This window comes from Erithacus rubecula (assembly GCF_903797595.1).
Source record: "Erithacus rubecula genome assembly, chromosome: 1".
Lineage (NCBI taxonomy): Eukaryota > Metazoa > Chordata > Aves > Passeriformes > Muscicapidae > Erithacus > Erithacus rubecula.
The window spans coordinates 1,431,340-1,448,001 of NC_136658.1; the positions used below are offsets into that span (position 1 = coordinate 1,431,340).

Consider the following 16,662-nt stretch of genomic DNA (forward strand, 5'->3'; position numbering starts at 1 on the left):
GACCTCTCCTGGGAGGTGGGCATACAGACCTAAAAGCCCTCAAGCAGAGCAAGGAATTAAGCACAACTTTCCAAACTCCTGCAGCAGCTCCCACTGCAGGGCTGGGCAGGCAGGCTGGGGTGAGATGGTCAGGAACACACACATGCACCTTCCAGAGCTGCTCTGCAAAGGGGGTGAGCTCCCACTGGTGTCACAGCAAGGTGGAATGGCACACATGGTTTCAAAAAGTAATGTTCACACGAGCAGAAGGGATTCTGGCTAGGGAAAGACTCACTGGGTCACTGCTCTGTCCTCTCCTGGCCATATTTTGAGGGGGTGGCCAAAGCCTGGTCACCTTCTGAGGAAAACCACAATGGTGATACCTACCATATCTACCAAAAAAAACCCCAAATATATTTCCCCAGTAGCTTAGCTTAAACAAAACCAACAAACCAACAAACCACAGCAAACTAGAGGTTACTCAAAATATTGACAAAATGCACATAAAGCCTTTGCAATCTGCATGAAGAGGAAAAGTTTCAGTTATGAAACTGGTGACTGATGACCAAGTAAAAACGTGTGATTTAACCTGCCTAAGCTACAGATCCTTTGTGGGGAAATTCCACAGCATCCCTCCAGATCAGGGTGAATCAAACTTCTCCTCTATCAGTTATGTCCCACTTTGTTTTCCCTAGGGACATTATTTAAATATATTAGATGTGCAAGAAAGTTGGTGAAAACACTATGAAACTGGTATACACATCACACTACAACAGTAAAAATAATTAACAGTGAAATCTATTCTACTGACCATTGGTACAGAGACTTGTTTTACTACTAGGGGATAATAATTGTTGGAAGATGATAACAGGGAAAAAGAAAAGAAATAAAAAGAAAGAAGAAAGAAGTAGAGCCAAAGAAAGCATGTGCTCCATGCAATGAAATTATCATCTACAGAGCTGAGATAATACAAAGCTTGCTGTTAAATTTCAACAGCACTGCCAGATGGACAGTTAAACTAAATCAAACACACCAGTCCCATATAATTACTGTGTAGAAAAAGGCAGGACAGTGGCCTTTGGCTCTAGCATGAACCCTCTGCTCGAGCCAGGCATGATGGCACTATCACAGATGATGCTAACAAGCACTTAGGACTTTTTTTTTTTGCTCCTAATGTCTGTATCTACTGTGAGAAACATCTATTTTAATCTTCAGATGATTCAGAACTGGGGGGAAAGGAAGAGAGCTGGATTTTGTCCAAATGCATTCAATAGTTCACTTGAAATTTAACTAAGGGCCACTAATGAAATAGATTGGATGAATTCTAGAGGATAATTGCAGAGAAGGCTGGACCTCAGAAAAAGAACAGTGTGAGTTCAACTGCAGTTTGCAAGGCCCATCTAATCTGTTTTGCTGTGACAAATAATCTGGCAAGTGTTTTGCAGCACCCATAAAAATCTGAAGATAATCTGCTTCCAGCTTCTGCAAACTGTTCTCTATAAAAAACGGCTGAAACAGAATAAACTCTCAATTTGCTGTTGACTTCACTGCCACTGAGAACAAGTGATTTGATCTCCAGGGAAAGAGGGCTTTGCAAGCTCTTTCTCCTCCCCACCACACAGCCACTTTGGGGTGGAGGTCTCACCTGGTCACCAGAGCTGCATCCTTGCACCACATCCCATGGAGGATGCTCTAGGACTCAGGTGGCCCAAGGATTTACAGCTGCTGCCAAGGACTCAACCACAAAGCAGTTCAACAGCAGGGGACCCATGTACTCTCTAAGGCTGTTATGGTCAAGCTGCCTTGAGGAAATTTAGAAATATCAGGAAATTAGCATGTTTTCTTACTATCAAATCAGTGTCATGCCTTATCCTGCTCCTCATGGGTCAAAATGTGACCACTGAGAAAATACACTTCTCATAATCAGATTTAAATAATACTGTGGAACCCAACTGCATTTCTGCAGTATTTAGTGACAGATAATTTCTGTGTCCACTGAAGGTTTTCACAATGGCCAGACATGTACCTCTAGGGCTCCTTGCATTTACAGAGTAAACACAGGACCCATTGCAGCTAATGGACTCTTGCCTTCACTGACAAGCAACACAGCTTTAAGATGTTGCCTGTATCACCCCAAACTGAATTCATGTTCATACTGATTTAACATGATCTGCAGGATAGATAATTGCTTTAAAGCCCTTATCCAATTAAATACAGATTATGACCAGAACTAAGTAGCTGTTTTAACTCATAGTCAGTGAATCTCCTTTTTTTTTTTAACATAGGAAGTACTTCCTAGTATGAATGATGATGATGACAACCATAATTTGAACTTATATAATATGATGTGAACCACTACTAATTTAATAAAGGAGAGCTGCCAATGCACTCTCACTCTACCAACAGTTATCAATATATCTTTAAAGAAGTAAACACAACCAAAGAGGATGAAGCAACACTCCTGAATTCTGTTACGATTCCTCCTTTATAAGGAACTCAAATAAAGCCCTCTTTTGGTGTAAAAAAACAACATCCAATCAAATGTCACTCTGGAACAAAGGCAATTATTATATTAGGGATTTGTATGGCACCAGCCATGCACAATGTAGATTGTATCTACACAAAACCAATTCCATACAGCTGAGGCCATGCATTCAGCTGACAAACCATCTGCAAATATTATTCTGTTGACGGAGAGACATGAAGCTCAAGGTGGCCTGAGTTAGTAAACAACGATGGAAAATGTGCCTCACGTGTTTGCCCAAAGCCTGAAACCCAAGGCACTTAGAAAGAGACATCTGGATGTTCAAAAATCAGCATGAGGATATTCAGAGCCCATCAAAACACGCAGCCACGGCTCGGCGTCTTGGAGCTTAGCAACCAACTCCATCCATCCAAAACAGAGTTGTAAAAGTGGTGTTCTCCTGCCAACTGCTGCCACTCTCATTGAAAAGCTAAACTGGAAAAAATCTCTCCTTTAGTTCAAAGTGGGGCTGTTTTCTCCAGGAAACATCTCCGCTGCTTTTTCATCCTTTAACCCTTTTCGTGTTTACATTCCACAGGGAGAAAATAGATCCGTGTTGACGTTTGGAGGGTAAGCATATAAAAATCGTGTGGGCTCACACACACACTCTCTGCAAAGAACATCATGAACACATGTAGCAAGAGACTCCAGTCAAACACTGCCAAACAATGTCCGTGTGCACACAGCAAAGCATTAAAGCAGATTAAGTTGTCCTGAACTGCATCGAGCAGCTAATCCCAGAGTTAAAGCTGTTAAAATGTAAACCAAGAAAACACAAGCCTGTGCTTTTTTTTCTCATGAAGCAGCCCTGAGTAGCAGTGCAAGCCACATTTGCATCTTAAGAGTGGAGGGAGACCACAGGCACTGCGGTGATTTATTTATTCTATGCACCACTTACATCCCAGAGAGGTAATTCTATGCATAGCTCATGAATCTTTGAAACTGTGGATAACTGATTAGCAGCACCCTCTTATTCTGGCAGGAGGATGTCCATGCAAAGCTAAGCATCTGTAAAGCAACTGCACTTTAAAGTCACATCCTATCTCAATCCAAATTAACTTAATAATTGATGTTAAGGTGCACGGTCACCACCCTAAGCATTTCTGAATTGTCATATAGCCCAGGAAAATAAGTGGGAATACGGGCAGAGAGAAACACTCTTCAAAGAGAAGTGATGGATTTTGGCACGCTTAATAAGCCATTAGAAAAGATGTTTATAGCAAACCCAAAAACATTCTGGCCCAGTCTAGGTAGTCTGTTTCCATTCAGGTCATAGCGATTAAAAAATGAAAGCTTGCGAATTGCACTGAAGGGCTTTAAAGTGCTAAAAAGGGCTCCTGTTGTACAAGTGATGCCTGACACAGAACCTAATGTTTCAACTATTTACAGCTATAAAAGCAAGCCAGGCGCTTTTTTTTCCCCCTTCTGGAGCAACTCCTTCCACAAACCATCCAAAGCATCCTTTTTGGCAGGCTCCTCCGATGTAGCAAAGCCGGAGAACTCAAATGAACGGAAAGTCATGCAGTTATTTTTTTCGTACTTGGGGAAAGAGAAAAAAAGAAAACACCAAACCCAAACCGCTGAAGGGATATTCTTACAGAACTTCATTGCATAAACTCGGCCACATGTCTACCAGAGCAATGTCCCTTAACGACCTCTGGCAATGCAATTAATCAACAACCCAGCGTGGAGCAACAAGGCTGGGCTCTGCATGGGCAGCACAAGCAGACCCAGCCCAGAGATGATCTGGGCACCCATCGGGGACAGGACAGGGACTGCAGCCCTGTCCCAGCCCGGCTCACTCAGCAGCTCTGTTTACCTGTGTCTGCACTGTGTGTTTACCTGTGTCCTACCCCTGAACCACCAGTGCTGCTGCCTTCCAGGGCGGTGCAGCTGTTCTTGCTTGGAACAGCGGCCCAAGGTGCTCCACAAGCAAGGCTTAAGTAGTCTTAGGGTGCTCTCCACCACTTCCACTAGTTTGTTTGGGGACTAACTTAGGCTAGGAAGTGCTATCAGCCCTTCCCGACTGGACCACCTCTGCAGAGAGACAGGAGCCGGGTGTTAAACATCATCTCAAAAGGACGGGCAGGGCAAAGTCATGCCTCAAGCAGAGGGATGATGCCAGGCTGAGCCCCACGGTTACAGCTCTCACCTCCCCAGCGGGCTGGGGTGCCAGCTCTCACCTCCCGCAGCGAGGGTGACAGCGCAGGGGACACGCAGGGATCCCAGGGCTCTGCTCCCTGGGACGGCGAGCCGGATCCACCAGCGGGAGGCAGAGCGGGCAAAGCTCGAGGGACAGCCGGTCATTGCCACGGCCGTGCCCGCGGCCCGGCCATGCCTACCTCGCGGGTGAAGAGGATGGCGGCATCGTAGTGCTCCTCGTGGTCGTCGTCCAGGCGGTTGTGCTGGTGCTGCCACTTGCAGAAGTTCTTGAGCGTGGTGGCGGCGTTCCTGTTGACCTCCAGGCCCTTCTCCTTGTCGCCCAGCGCCACCACCTTCACCACGGCCAGCCGCACGTGGTTCTCCAGGCTGGCGTGCGCGTAGAGCCGGGAGGCGATGGAGGCCAGGGTGAGCAGGTAGTGCTGCAGCCCCTTCCCGTACTTGCGCACCATGGAGGCGTCGGCCACCAGCAGCAGCTCCACCTGCCGGGCCCGGGACACGGAGCGCCGCCGCCGCCGCCGCCGCCCGTCGCCGCCCGCCGGCCTGGCGGGGTCGCGGGTCTCGCAGCTGGTGCGGGCCGGCACCGTCTCGAAGCTGAAGCTCTCCCTGCGGAAGACGTGCGGGGCGCGGGCCGGGCCCTCGCCGTAGATCCGCGCTCCGGCCTCTCCCCGCGCCGCGCGGCGCGCCGGGCGCACGGTGTAGCGGGAGCGGCCCACGGCGAAGAAGCCGTCGAGGCCGCCGCACAGGTTGAAGACGGCGAGCGAGCGCGGGCTGCCGTCCACCGTGCCGCGGTAGCGGCAGCGCGGCCCGTCGCGCTCCAGGTCGAGCAGGAAGCGCTGTCCCCCGGCGTAGAGCACGTAGCCCGCCCTGCCGCCCCCCGCGTAGGTCGGGTCGAGGCGCCGCACGGCCCCGCGGGGCGGCCCGGGGGCGGGGGGCCGGGCGGGCGGCGCGCCGGGCTCGGCAGGTGCGGGCGGCGCGGCGCGGGCGGCGCGGGCGGCCAGCAGCAGCCACAGCAGCGCCCGCAGCATCCTCGCCTCGGCGCGGGGCGGCGGGGCGGCGGGGAGGGGGACTGTGCTGCTGGGGATGGAGGTGGTAATAACGGGAGACGGCCGGCGGAGTTGAGGGATGGGAAGAAAAGCAGAGATGCGGGGAAAAAAAAAAAAAAAAAAAAAGAAATCAAAAGGAACAACAAGAAAAAAAAAGAAAAATAAGAGAAAAAAAAGTTCTCCCTCCCGAAGTCAAGTGTGAGTGGGAGAGGTAAAAACGTCAACAAAAGCCGCTCGCGTGTGAACTTTGTGTTTCTCCGCAGGGAAGAGCCGGGAGCACATGGAAGGAGAGAGATAGAGAGAGGCAAAAAAAAAGAAAAAAAAAAGAAAAAAAAATCCCAAGTCTCTGCTGCCGGGGAGGCAAAGTGAGGAGAGAGGAAAAGGAGGAGAGGCGGCTCGGAGCCGGCAAGTAGAGAAGTTTGAGCACTTCCCACTCCTCTTCCACTCCTCTGCTGTGGTCACCGGATCATCACCAGCAGCAGCAGGGGCAGGTCTGCTGCGACTCGGCACTTTGTCGGGCTCCCGTGGGCTTCTTTTGCCCTCTTTTGTTTTGAAGAGAAGGAGGAGAAGAAATTCAGGCACCCAAAACCGCCTCGATCGCCTCCGGTGAGATGGTTAAAAAGAAAAAAAAAAGAAAGAAAAAAGAAAAAAGCCCAAGAAGCGGAAAACGTCCTGGATTTCTGTAAAAGCCCCCTCCCTGTATCTTTCCTGTTGTTGTTGTTGTTATCCCCAGTCTGTCGATGTGAACAAGAGGAGAAGGGAGAGAAATGTGAAGATGAGAGGAGGTGGAACAATGAATTTATAGCGGAATGCCATCCTGCAATGGCAATTTCAACAATTCGTCACTGCAGGCTGCCTCTTAAAGGGAGAGCTTCAAAACCACCACTCCCACACTTCCTTCTCATTTAATCAGACAGAAGGAGAAACTTGAGGGGAGGCGGAAAGGGGGAGGGGGGGCGGAGAAAAGCAGCGAGAGTGAGCGGGAGAGAGGGAAGCAGGAGAGGAGAGCCGGGCGGAGAGAGCCGGCAGGAGGAAGATTGGGGTGTGTGTGTGTGTATGTGAGTGTGTGTGTGTGTATATGTGAGTGTGAGTGAGTGAGAGAAAGGCGAGGTTTGCCCCGGGTCGCCGGGAGCCGCAGAGCCGGGTCGGGATGTGCCCGCCGCTTACCTCGCGTCCTGCCGGGGCTCGGGGACGACGAGGAGGAGGAGGAGGAAGAGGAGGAGGAGGAGGGAGGTCTGTGCCCGGCTTGGAGCGGGCTTGGCTGTCTCTGCCGGGCCGATGGAGCCCCGGGGTCCCGCCGTGTCCCCGCTCGGCCCCAGCCGTGCCCGAGCTTCCCGTCTTTGTCCGGCAGCCCCGGTGCGCCCAGCCTGTCATTACGAGCTGTCATCCAGCCGGGCGGGCTGCCCTGCCCGCAGCGCTGGGCGGGACGAGGGGATGCTGGCTGCGACCCCCGGCGTGGCTGCGGACCCCGATCATCCCCCCGCCGTCACACAGCCCCGCCGAGCCCCTCGTCTGCCGCCCCCTGCTTGGGGCTGCAGCAGCGACACGGAGTCACCTCTGCCCCTCCGCGCTGCCCTGCGCTCAGCGGACACGGCAAACAGCTCCTTCCCTGCCAGGTCCTGGGAAGGGAAAGAGAGCAAGGGGACCCCTGAGGATTCCGCTGAGGTCCGGACCCCACAGCGACAAACAGAAGTGCTCACCTGTCCCACGTTTCCTCGGAGCAGGTGCTCTCTGGCTGCGGGGCTCTGCAGGGATGCGGGTCTCCAACCTCCCCCTCACCTGCAAGCAGCATCTCACTCCTGAGCACTCTGGAAAATGCATGGTGTGCACACCTGTAATGCTTGGCAGGGTCAGGAAAGGTGGTGGGATGCACAGACCTGCCCCTGTAGCTTCCAGGCACTGCTTAGCAAGCCCACCATTTCTTTAAGGAACAGCTTAACTAAAGCCACAAAAGCTTCAAAAATTAATATTCCCGTGTAAATGATTGCATTAAAAAAACCCTGAGGTTGTGCTTATGAAATGTTTAACTCACCAAAGTTTTACAAGTGTTCAGTCTTCTTTTTCCATTTTTCTGGAAATGGTGATACCTGTGAACTAAAGTTCAAATCTCGACCTCCTGCTATTTCTTTTTCTACATTTCAGTGTTCTATCATCCCCAAAAATTCTTGACTAGAGTCACTTAGTTTCAAAATTACTAAGAATTATGTATTAGGAAGGTCACATTAACTTTTTTTGGGCATTGGGCCAGGACTTTTCAACATTTAAAAATTTAAACATTTTCTCAGTTACTTAAACTTGCAATAAAGTTAAAACAGCAGAAAAAAAATTAAAGGGAGGGAGAGAGAGAGAGAGAAAGAAAGAGAAAAGACATATTTTGATTGAAAAAAGAACCTGTAATTTTCTTGGATGGGTTTTACTTTTCCTTTGAGCCCAATGCACGTCTGCTCAGCACCAACAATATTTTTATTGACTTCACTGGGACCTGATTGAGCCCTGGATTTGCAAATCTGTCTGGGTCCAAACTCCCAGATCCCCCTGGGAGAGGTGCTAGAGATGAGATCTGGGATAAGGAATGTATTTTGGATAAAAATCTCAGCACATCTCATTAAAGAAGTGTTAGTTTGTCAATGAAAAGGCATATGGTGCACAAGAGGCCAGTGTAATATTCTCCCAGGCTGCAGCCTAATTCCAACTGTCCGGCCATATAACCTTGGAAAAACAGGAATGCTGGTGATAATTAAATGGTGTGTCCCACTGCTCATCTCTGGAGTTGTCTTTGATTTCCCAAATGACAGAAGAAGTTGGCTGGGCTGCCCTGTTACACCAAACACGGATCCAGGCTTTCCAGGAAGGTACAAATTATTTTGTGCAAACTATCCCACGGATTAGGAAATCTGTCCTGTTTGCATTGCAAAACTGCAATAACTCAGCACAGCAGTGCAATAATGGAAAGATGGGTCAGTCATGCCTCGTGCAATGAGAGGGAACATCTTTTAGTCTGAGAGGCTGGAAGAGTAAGGATAAATCACTGGAATGAGTCATCTCTTTCCTCACACTTTTGCCCTCTTAGCCTCTTTTTACAGTTAGAGCACTGCCTTTAAACAAGAAATCCTGTTAGCATGTCCCAAGTCGTGGATGACACTAAATCCTTGTCAAACAGCTCTGACCTGGAAATTTCAAGGCTGACCCTTTCCCAGCTGAGAGATAGAGAGCCACAAATCCTCGATTAGCTTTGGGGCACAACACAAATCTTGTACACCATGGATGGGATTCAATCCTGATGAAAGAAAACCCAATCCTCTGGAGTCTCTGGGAGCTACAAGCTGCTGTCATTAAAGTTGTTTCACCCCCTGGGTTTGTCCATGAAACCATTTAGGATCCTGCAAATAACAGCCTGGGTAGCAGGGGATTCCTGATCCTATAGTGTCTTAGTCACATAAGAAACTTTGTTCTAAGCATTGTAAACCTGAAGGAGCAGCTTGAGAGATGTGGAGATACTGCAAAAGTTGATGATGATTTTATCCAGGTGTCCTTCTGATTTTTTATAAAATGGTTCTGTTTTACATCACCTCTTTTTCAATGCTCAGGCACATTAGAAGGGGACAGAAAATTGTGAATCCAAGGTCCTGTCTGCCTACAGCTCCCTGACAAGTAGTCAAGGCTTAGCAGGGATGTCCTACCCAGCAGAAACTGTCTTTCACCATTAATGGAACTCTTCCTCCTTGGAAATTAAAACAATTCTGTTCTGTTTTCATTGTTCTGGTGCTAGGACTATCTGGTATTTCTATGTCATTGCAGAGGGAAGATGGCAATTCCTGTGGGAAGTAACATTTGTTCTGTAAAATTATAAGAAGGCTGAATCAAACCCAAGTAATTTGCCTGCCCAAGATGCTCTAAATAAATAAAATTTTTTAAAAATCAGCATTTGATAGACTTGTGATTGAGTTTGGCTAAGATCCTGCTCAAAAATCTACCTGTAGGAACACAATTCTTGACACAGGACAGCTTTGTCCCTCCCAAGGGTTGAGAGCCTCTCTTCTGTTTATTTTATAGGAAATTTTAATATGATGGTGATCAGAGGGGTGGAACAGCTCTGATAATAAGGAAAGGCTGTGAAAACTGGGATTGTTCAGCCTGGAGAAAAAAGACTTTGGGGTGACCTCATGCAGCCTTGCAGTCACTGAAGGGAACTTAGAGGAAAGATGGAGCAAGATTATTTATAAGAGCCTGTAATGACAGGACAAGGGGGAACAGCTTCAAATTCAAAGTAAGCATGTTTAGATTAGATATTAGTTAAAAAATGTGTATTCTGAGAGCTGTGGGGCACTTCAGCAGGTCCAGCTGTGGCTTTAAGGCAAAATGTTTTACTTGCTTCTCTATGGTCAATGACATTTTCAAGGGAGCAAAGGAGATGCCTCTGCTTGGGTGTTGTGTTTTTATAAGTGGCATGTGTAAGCAGTGGATCAAGGATATAACAGTTCCAGTAGGCTAAAAATTTTATATTTAACATCAGCTTTGTTTTTCTGTCAGGGTTGAGGAGACAGTCATGAGGGGTGTGGAGTTAAAGTGGGTTGGGCACTTTTAAAATACTGTATTGTTTTACTGTAACAACACAAGAATATTGTGAGTTTGTGGGTACTGGATCAAATTAAAATAGGAAACTTTCTGAGGCCTGGCTAGAAATCAAATTGTTGAGGTATCATGGAGGAGAAAAGGATATTTCTGCAAGATTAAACGTAAATAAAAATATATCATGTAATAAAAGTACATGTGTATAGGTATCCAGGAGAGGGGTGAGCTGATGGATCAAAAGAAGCAATTGAACAGTCAGGAGGAGAAGGAGGTGCAAATGACAAATTGTATTTCTTACATTTTCAGGCATTAACCTGGAGAACAGACTGGGATGGGGTCCTCACCCTCCAACAACTGCTGCAAGAAATGGACTCACATAAACCATAACACCAGTGAATAATTGTGACCATTGAACCTACCATGAATTTTGTTGAAAAACACATGTTGGGTGGAGGCAGTTCTCTGCAGGAAGTATCACATGTTAGTAGAGTAAGCATCAGACCCTTCTCCTTTTTCATTTTCTGAACAGCAGCAAGATAATCAGAGGAAGGGTAAAATGTTAAATTTTCCTTGTAAAAAAAAAAAGACACTTGTTATAAAAATACATTTTAAGGGTGCAAGATATGCACGTGATGTATTCTACAGCTGTTCCTTCAGAGGAGTGGAAGGCCTGAAAAACTCTTGAATGTAGTTTATATGAGGAGCAGCAGACATTTAATTAATCTCAGTCCTAGAATTTTACAGCCAATATGTGGTCTCTGAACATCTCTGCTCTAGTTAGCAGAACATCTGTAGTAGAAAAACAGAGCTCAAATAAATCTGCATTCTCTTGTAGCCCTCCAAGCCTTACCACTTTTTGTCATTATTTCTTTAAATATTTTTCCAAAGATGTGTATGTTCAGCTTCTCCCTGTCCCTTCTTTTGCACAGGATATAGATCCTATGTTCTGCAATAGCTAGATTTGAAATTCTGGGGCAACTATAATAATAATAAAAAAAATGCCTCAAATATTACTGTTTTAAAATTATTTTCTTTTTCAGTTGCTGCAAATTGGGATGGTTCCATGTGGGCAAATTGTTACAGGCATAGCTTTATGAATTTACACATCTATAAATGATATTCCAGTACTGGAGGTGGAATATCTTTTTCCATGTCATCTGAGGCATAAACCAGAAAATGTACTTCCCTAGACTTCAAAGTCCAAACTGTAAGAGTGATTAAAGAGAAATTTAAAACAAACATTCTCTTGCCAGATCTCACCTGGCATCAATACACACGCTGCACCACTTCAGAGATCAGGTTCTGCTCGCTGTGTGCACGGATTTTTCCATCTCACTCCTGGGTGCCCTGAAGCTGGGGAAGGAAGGGCTTTGCAGCTCCTGTGAGGAAGCAGGGAATGCTCTCAGGTGGCACCACTGCCTGGCCCAGAGCTACATCTGGCTCCAGAGAGAAATCTTTGCCATGGAAGGGGAAGGTGGAGCACCAGAGCTGCCTCTGCCAACATTAATCCCCAAGTATTCCATTTTGAGACCATTTTGAGAGCTCTTGCTGTCTCAGAGGGTTGTGGGTGCTCCCAGGGTGTTTCTGGGCTAGGGTCAGGGTCCTGCTTTTGGAGGGATTCTCCTGTTACCTGCACTGCCTGTGCTTTGGTTTGCACCAGGGAGGGCTCACAGAGGATTCCTCTGGGGTGAAAACTCAACCAGAAATGTGTTCCCATGGGCACACAGGGCACAGGGATGGAGAGCTAGACCAAATCAACCCTTCTAAAGGCGTGCTGTGTGGGTGTCACATCCTGAGCAAGTGTTCCACATCCAGATCTCCCACCCAGCTGCACTCCTTCCTAGAGCAGCCAGTCCTGCTGCTTTAGAGGAACACCAGGCTGCAGTGTCAGCTGAGCCCTGCACAGTGTTCCTTTTCAAAGGTTTTAGACACTGTGCTGGCTGAGATGTTCCATCTGTAATGTAGAGATGCAGCTTTTGGGATATATTTTCCTGTCTCTAGCAGTGGAAAGCATCCCTTTAATGATTAGCACAGACATGTTAATGATCAGCACATACATTTTAATGTTTAGCACATATCTTGCAGTGCACTCACTTCCCTCAGAAGGGCTGGGAGGTCCATGTGATATTTAAATGCTATTTTAGTCTTATTTTCAGGGCTTCAATGGGTCTCCAATGATGCATTAGGCTCAGGCTGGCCTTGGGCGTAAGGGTGCGATTCACCCCAAAAGAGAAGCCCAAACACAAGTCTCATCACAGCTGCAATATTCATTTCTGGAAGGCACCCAGCAGGTCTTATCCAAGCCACTACAGACAGGCAGTTTGAGTTTTTCCAGTTCCTAATGATTACACAGTATCCTGGAGTCAGTTGGACAACTTCCACCGAGAGTGAAACTCTTTGTATTTAATATCCCCCGAAAATAAAAGTGGTATAAGAGAAGGGCCTCAGTTCTTTTTCTTCTTTTATTGCTGCTGTTGAAAAGGTTTAGCCCACAGGGATTGGAGCACTGGGCAAAAATACAAAATATGCAGTACATCCTGTTACACCAAAGCAGGCAGATCCTCTCCCGTAACAACCAGACCGGTACAATGGGAGACTTTGTCTGGTTTTCCTGACCATACAGCCTGCATGGGCTGTCATTAGGGTTTCCATTTCAGGAAGTTAAATGGTGGAAATTGATGAATATCACGACTCCTTTTTCACCATTGTTCCGGGAGGGTGTGTGTTTGAAAGGGATGGGGGAGCTCCATTACCTGATACTGCAGTGGAAGAATTCCTGCAAGAGGAAATGATTTCCCTCCTTACTGGACACCCAGAATATCATCAAATATGAGTCTACAGCAGCCATGATGCAAAGAAATTGGTAAAGAAATAAAGAACTGCAGTGTTTAACAGTTATAATACATGGGCAGAGCACAGAACAGCTTGATCTTGAGTTGATGTGAACAACTGGTCCTTTCAAAATCCTTCTCTCCTGACCTTCAGCAGGAGAAAACTAGAACTAGGAGAAACTTTGTCTAGTTTTGTCCACTAGACAAAAACACTTTTCCACTCTATATCATGCTATAAAATCTCTTGTGGCCTGAAATGGATCTACAAAGAAGTATAAAAACATCCAGCCCACCTTTCAGGACATTCAAACAGAGCAAGAAACTTCCCAACCAGACCAAACTTTTGCTCTCCTTCATAGTCTGAGTTGCAGGGATTTTGTCATAGCCCCAAGGCTGTTTCCCAAATCACCTATTCTGTCTCAGAACCCTTCTGCCTCTCTGCTCTCTTGCCTGCAATATTTTCAGATTTTTTTTCTCCCAGGGGAACATTTTGCAATGTTCATGTCATGGTCTAGATCATAACCACACCAGGCAACCTTATTTCCTTCCTGATGTTTACTGGGGTTTATGTGCTCCAATATGAACTGACAAATGTGTGTACTCAAGCCCTTGCCAGTGAACAGCACGACTTTCCATGGTTCATAAAAACTCACCCATCCCCAGTGCAGCAGAACCCTTCTCCTCTGCTCAGAGCAGGAGTTCACCACTTCCAAACATGCAAACCATCTGGTGACGTGTTTTAAGAGAAAATATAACTAAGCAATGTCCCACCCATGACCTTTCCCAACAAAAACCTCCCCTTTCCATGCTGGAGCCCCATCCAGGGCAGGCACCTGGTGTCCCAGCTGCTGTTGTGTGAGGAAGATGAGTGTTACCACTGTGTTTGTGCCACGTGTTCACACCCAAAACATGCAGATTGACCCACCTGACTCATTAAAACTTGGTATTTTCAGGGAAGAAATGAGAGCATTTGGAAAGGTGTTCCAATGCTTATTAACCTTAACTGGTAAAAAATGGCATCCAGCTCCTAATCTGAAATCCTTTTAGCTGCAGTGCCCAGACATCACACCTTATTAAACATTTTCCTGCCAGTCTGAAGACTTTGCTACTTATTTTTCCTAGTTAGTCAAATTATAGATAATAGCTCGTCACTCTGACACTTTTCTTGCAAGGCTTAAGCACAGTAAGGACTTTGTGCTTGTGCAAAGGACAAGTTTTCAATATTTCACTCCATGTTTTGGCCTCCTTCAGCTAATCAGAAATATCTCTGAGCTGTGGATATTGCTGCTGGACAAAGATGTGCTGCAGCTTGGCTCCCATAACTCTGCTGGGGAGAGACCACACCAGGATCTCATTACCTGAGGAACAGCAGCAGCTCCTCCCTTTGCTTTTACACACTTTTATTCTGCTTTTCTGGAGAGAATGTTCCTCTTTTGAGGCCATGGTTTACAGCCTTTCTTTCCAGAGGCACTGCTCTACTCCATGCTTCATCAGCAGGAGCCTAAATTCTTCATGCCAGTGTCCAGCCCATTTTAAAGCTTAGACTCCTCCAAAGCTGATTTTGTGCTTAATGTGACTCTCAATTTGTACTTCAGTGGCCAGTGGTGTCCCTCAGAGGTCTGTGCTGGGATAAATTAGATAAAAGGAAGGAATTGTTCCCTGTGAGGGGGGGGAGGCCCTAGTATAGGGGGCTCAGAGAAACTGTGGCTGCCCCTGGAAGTGTCCAAGGCCAGCTTGGATGAAACTCTGAGGAACCTGGGATGGTGAAAGATGTCCCTAACCACAACAGTGGGGTTGGAACTAGATGATGTTTAAGGTCCCCTCCAACCAAGGCCATTTTGTGACTCCATGATTTTCTGTCTATTTGCAGGGCACTGATAAAATTATTAAACTGTGTTGTGCTAAGAATTGTGTATTTTGCAATGGAGAAGTAAAGCCTTGCTTGATGCTCTCTTTACAATCACACACTGAGGTCTCTCCCTTCCCAATCCAGTCAACGTTTGCTGCATATTTTCTATTCCTCAGTAAATCCACATGAACAACACTGAGCAACCACAGCATAATGAGGGTGAATAATAGTTCTTGGTTGTACAGTCACTTCCTCCTCATCCCCTGTGAGCTGCAGCATTTGCCTTCCAGGCCCAGGGCTGCAGGGGTCCCTCAGAGTGGAGTCAGGCTTTCCTGAGTGCCACTGACAAAGACATGACCTCACTCCAGCCCTGTTTTGGACACATTTCTACTTATAGGGCTTAGGTAGCACCTCCCTCCTGCACTTCACAGAGACATAAAAGCCCCCATGTCCTTTCCTGTTTGCATCTTCTCAAGAGCTCATTTTGGTAAATTCTAATTGCAGGGTTTTTTTTTTTTTTTTCTTTGTCTTACTTAGAACAGTCTGTCTGCAGTTTTGTGTAGATGAGGTCAGAGCAATTTTCTAGTGAAGAGCATTATAGCAGTCTCACATTCTCACTCCCCCATCAGTGGGATCAGGGAGAGAATTGGAAGGTTAATGCTGGAAATCTCATGGGTTGAGAGTAGGACAGTTCAATGGGGAAAGCAAAAGCTGCACACAAGCAAAGCAGAACAAGGAATTAATTCAATTTTTCCCATGGGCAGGCGCTCAGCATCCCCAGGAGGGCAGGGATCCCCATCACACCTAACAGTGACTTGGGAACACAAACCCCATCCCTCTAAATGTCCCCTCTTCCTCCTTCTATACATTATATCCTGAGCAGGATGTCACTGGGATATCCCTTGGGGTCACCTGTCCTGGCTGTGTCTCCTCCCCAGCCTGACAGCACAAAAAGCAGGAGAGGCCTTGGCTCTGTGTGAGCTCTGCTCAGCAACACAAAAACCTCTGTATTATCAAACCTGTGCTCAGCACAACCCCAAAACACAGCCCCACACCAACCACTGGGGAAAAATTTACCTCTACCCCAGCTTAAACCAGCACAAGGAGAAAACACTTAGTGGGTGAGGAAAATCTGCAAGTCCTTGACAAAAAACCTCACTGCACATCCCTGTGCACAAGCTTTACTTGTCCTTGGAAGCAAATGCTGGGTGAGGTGCAGTGTTTTATTGGTCTTGTTTGGGTTTTGGTGTTTTTTGGATCTGTGTGCTCATTTACAGTGATACTGAGTAGTTCCCATTCTGAGTAGTCAAGGAATGCTGCAGGAATGCAGCATGCATGCACATATGGAAATGAATGCACAAAATGCAAGGCCCATCAGGCTGTCTGCTGTCTGCAGGGTAACCCCTGTGGCCCTTTCTCCTCCCTCATTTGCCTGACCCTGTTCCAACAAGCACCTGGAAGGTTCAGCTGTGATGCTCCTGCAGCCCCAGAGGACTCACTCACATCCTGCTCTTGACACAGAGACTCCCATGGGGCAGAGGCACAATTCCAAAACAAAGCCAGCAGATGCTGTGGGTCCATGGAAGCCACAAGAAGTTTGAGCTCTGATGGTTTTCATTATGTTGTGGAGTGAATGCCCTGCATTCACATGGCCTGATGGATTTTAGCAAGCTCTGCCCTTAGTTTGGGTTTCAGGCTCTT

At 47.0% G+C, this 16,662-nt stretch overlaps 1 protein-coding gene across 1 annotated transcript in view; it reads right to left on the reverse strand.

Annotated features, from left to right (window-relative positions):
* The window catches only part of ADAMTS5 (ADAM metallopeptidase with thrombospondin type 1 motif 5), a 35,955-nt gene extending 30,192 nt beyond the window's left edge, over nt 1-5,763 (reverse strand). The window contains exon 1 of the mRNA XM_079321389.1: nt 4,846-5,763. Within this exon, the coding sequence (XP_079177515.1) occupies nt 4,846-5,691 (846 nt within the window). The 5' untranslated portion in view covers nt 5,692-5,763. The remainder of the gene's footprint in view (nt 1-4,845) is intronic.
* Between the last annotated feature and the right edge of the window lie 10,899 nt (nt 5,764-16,662).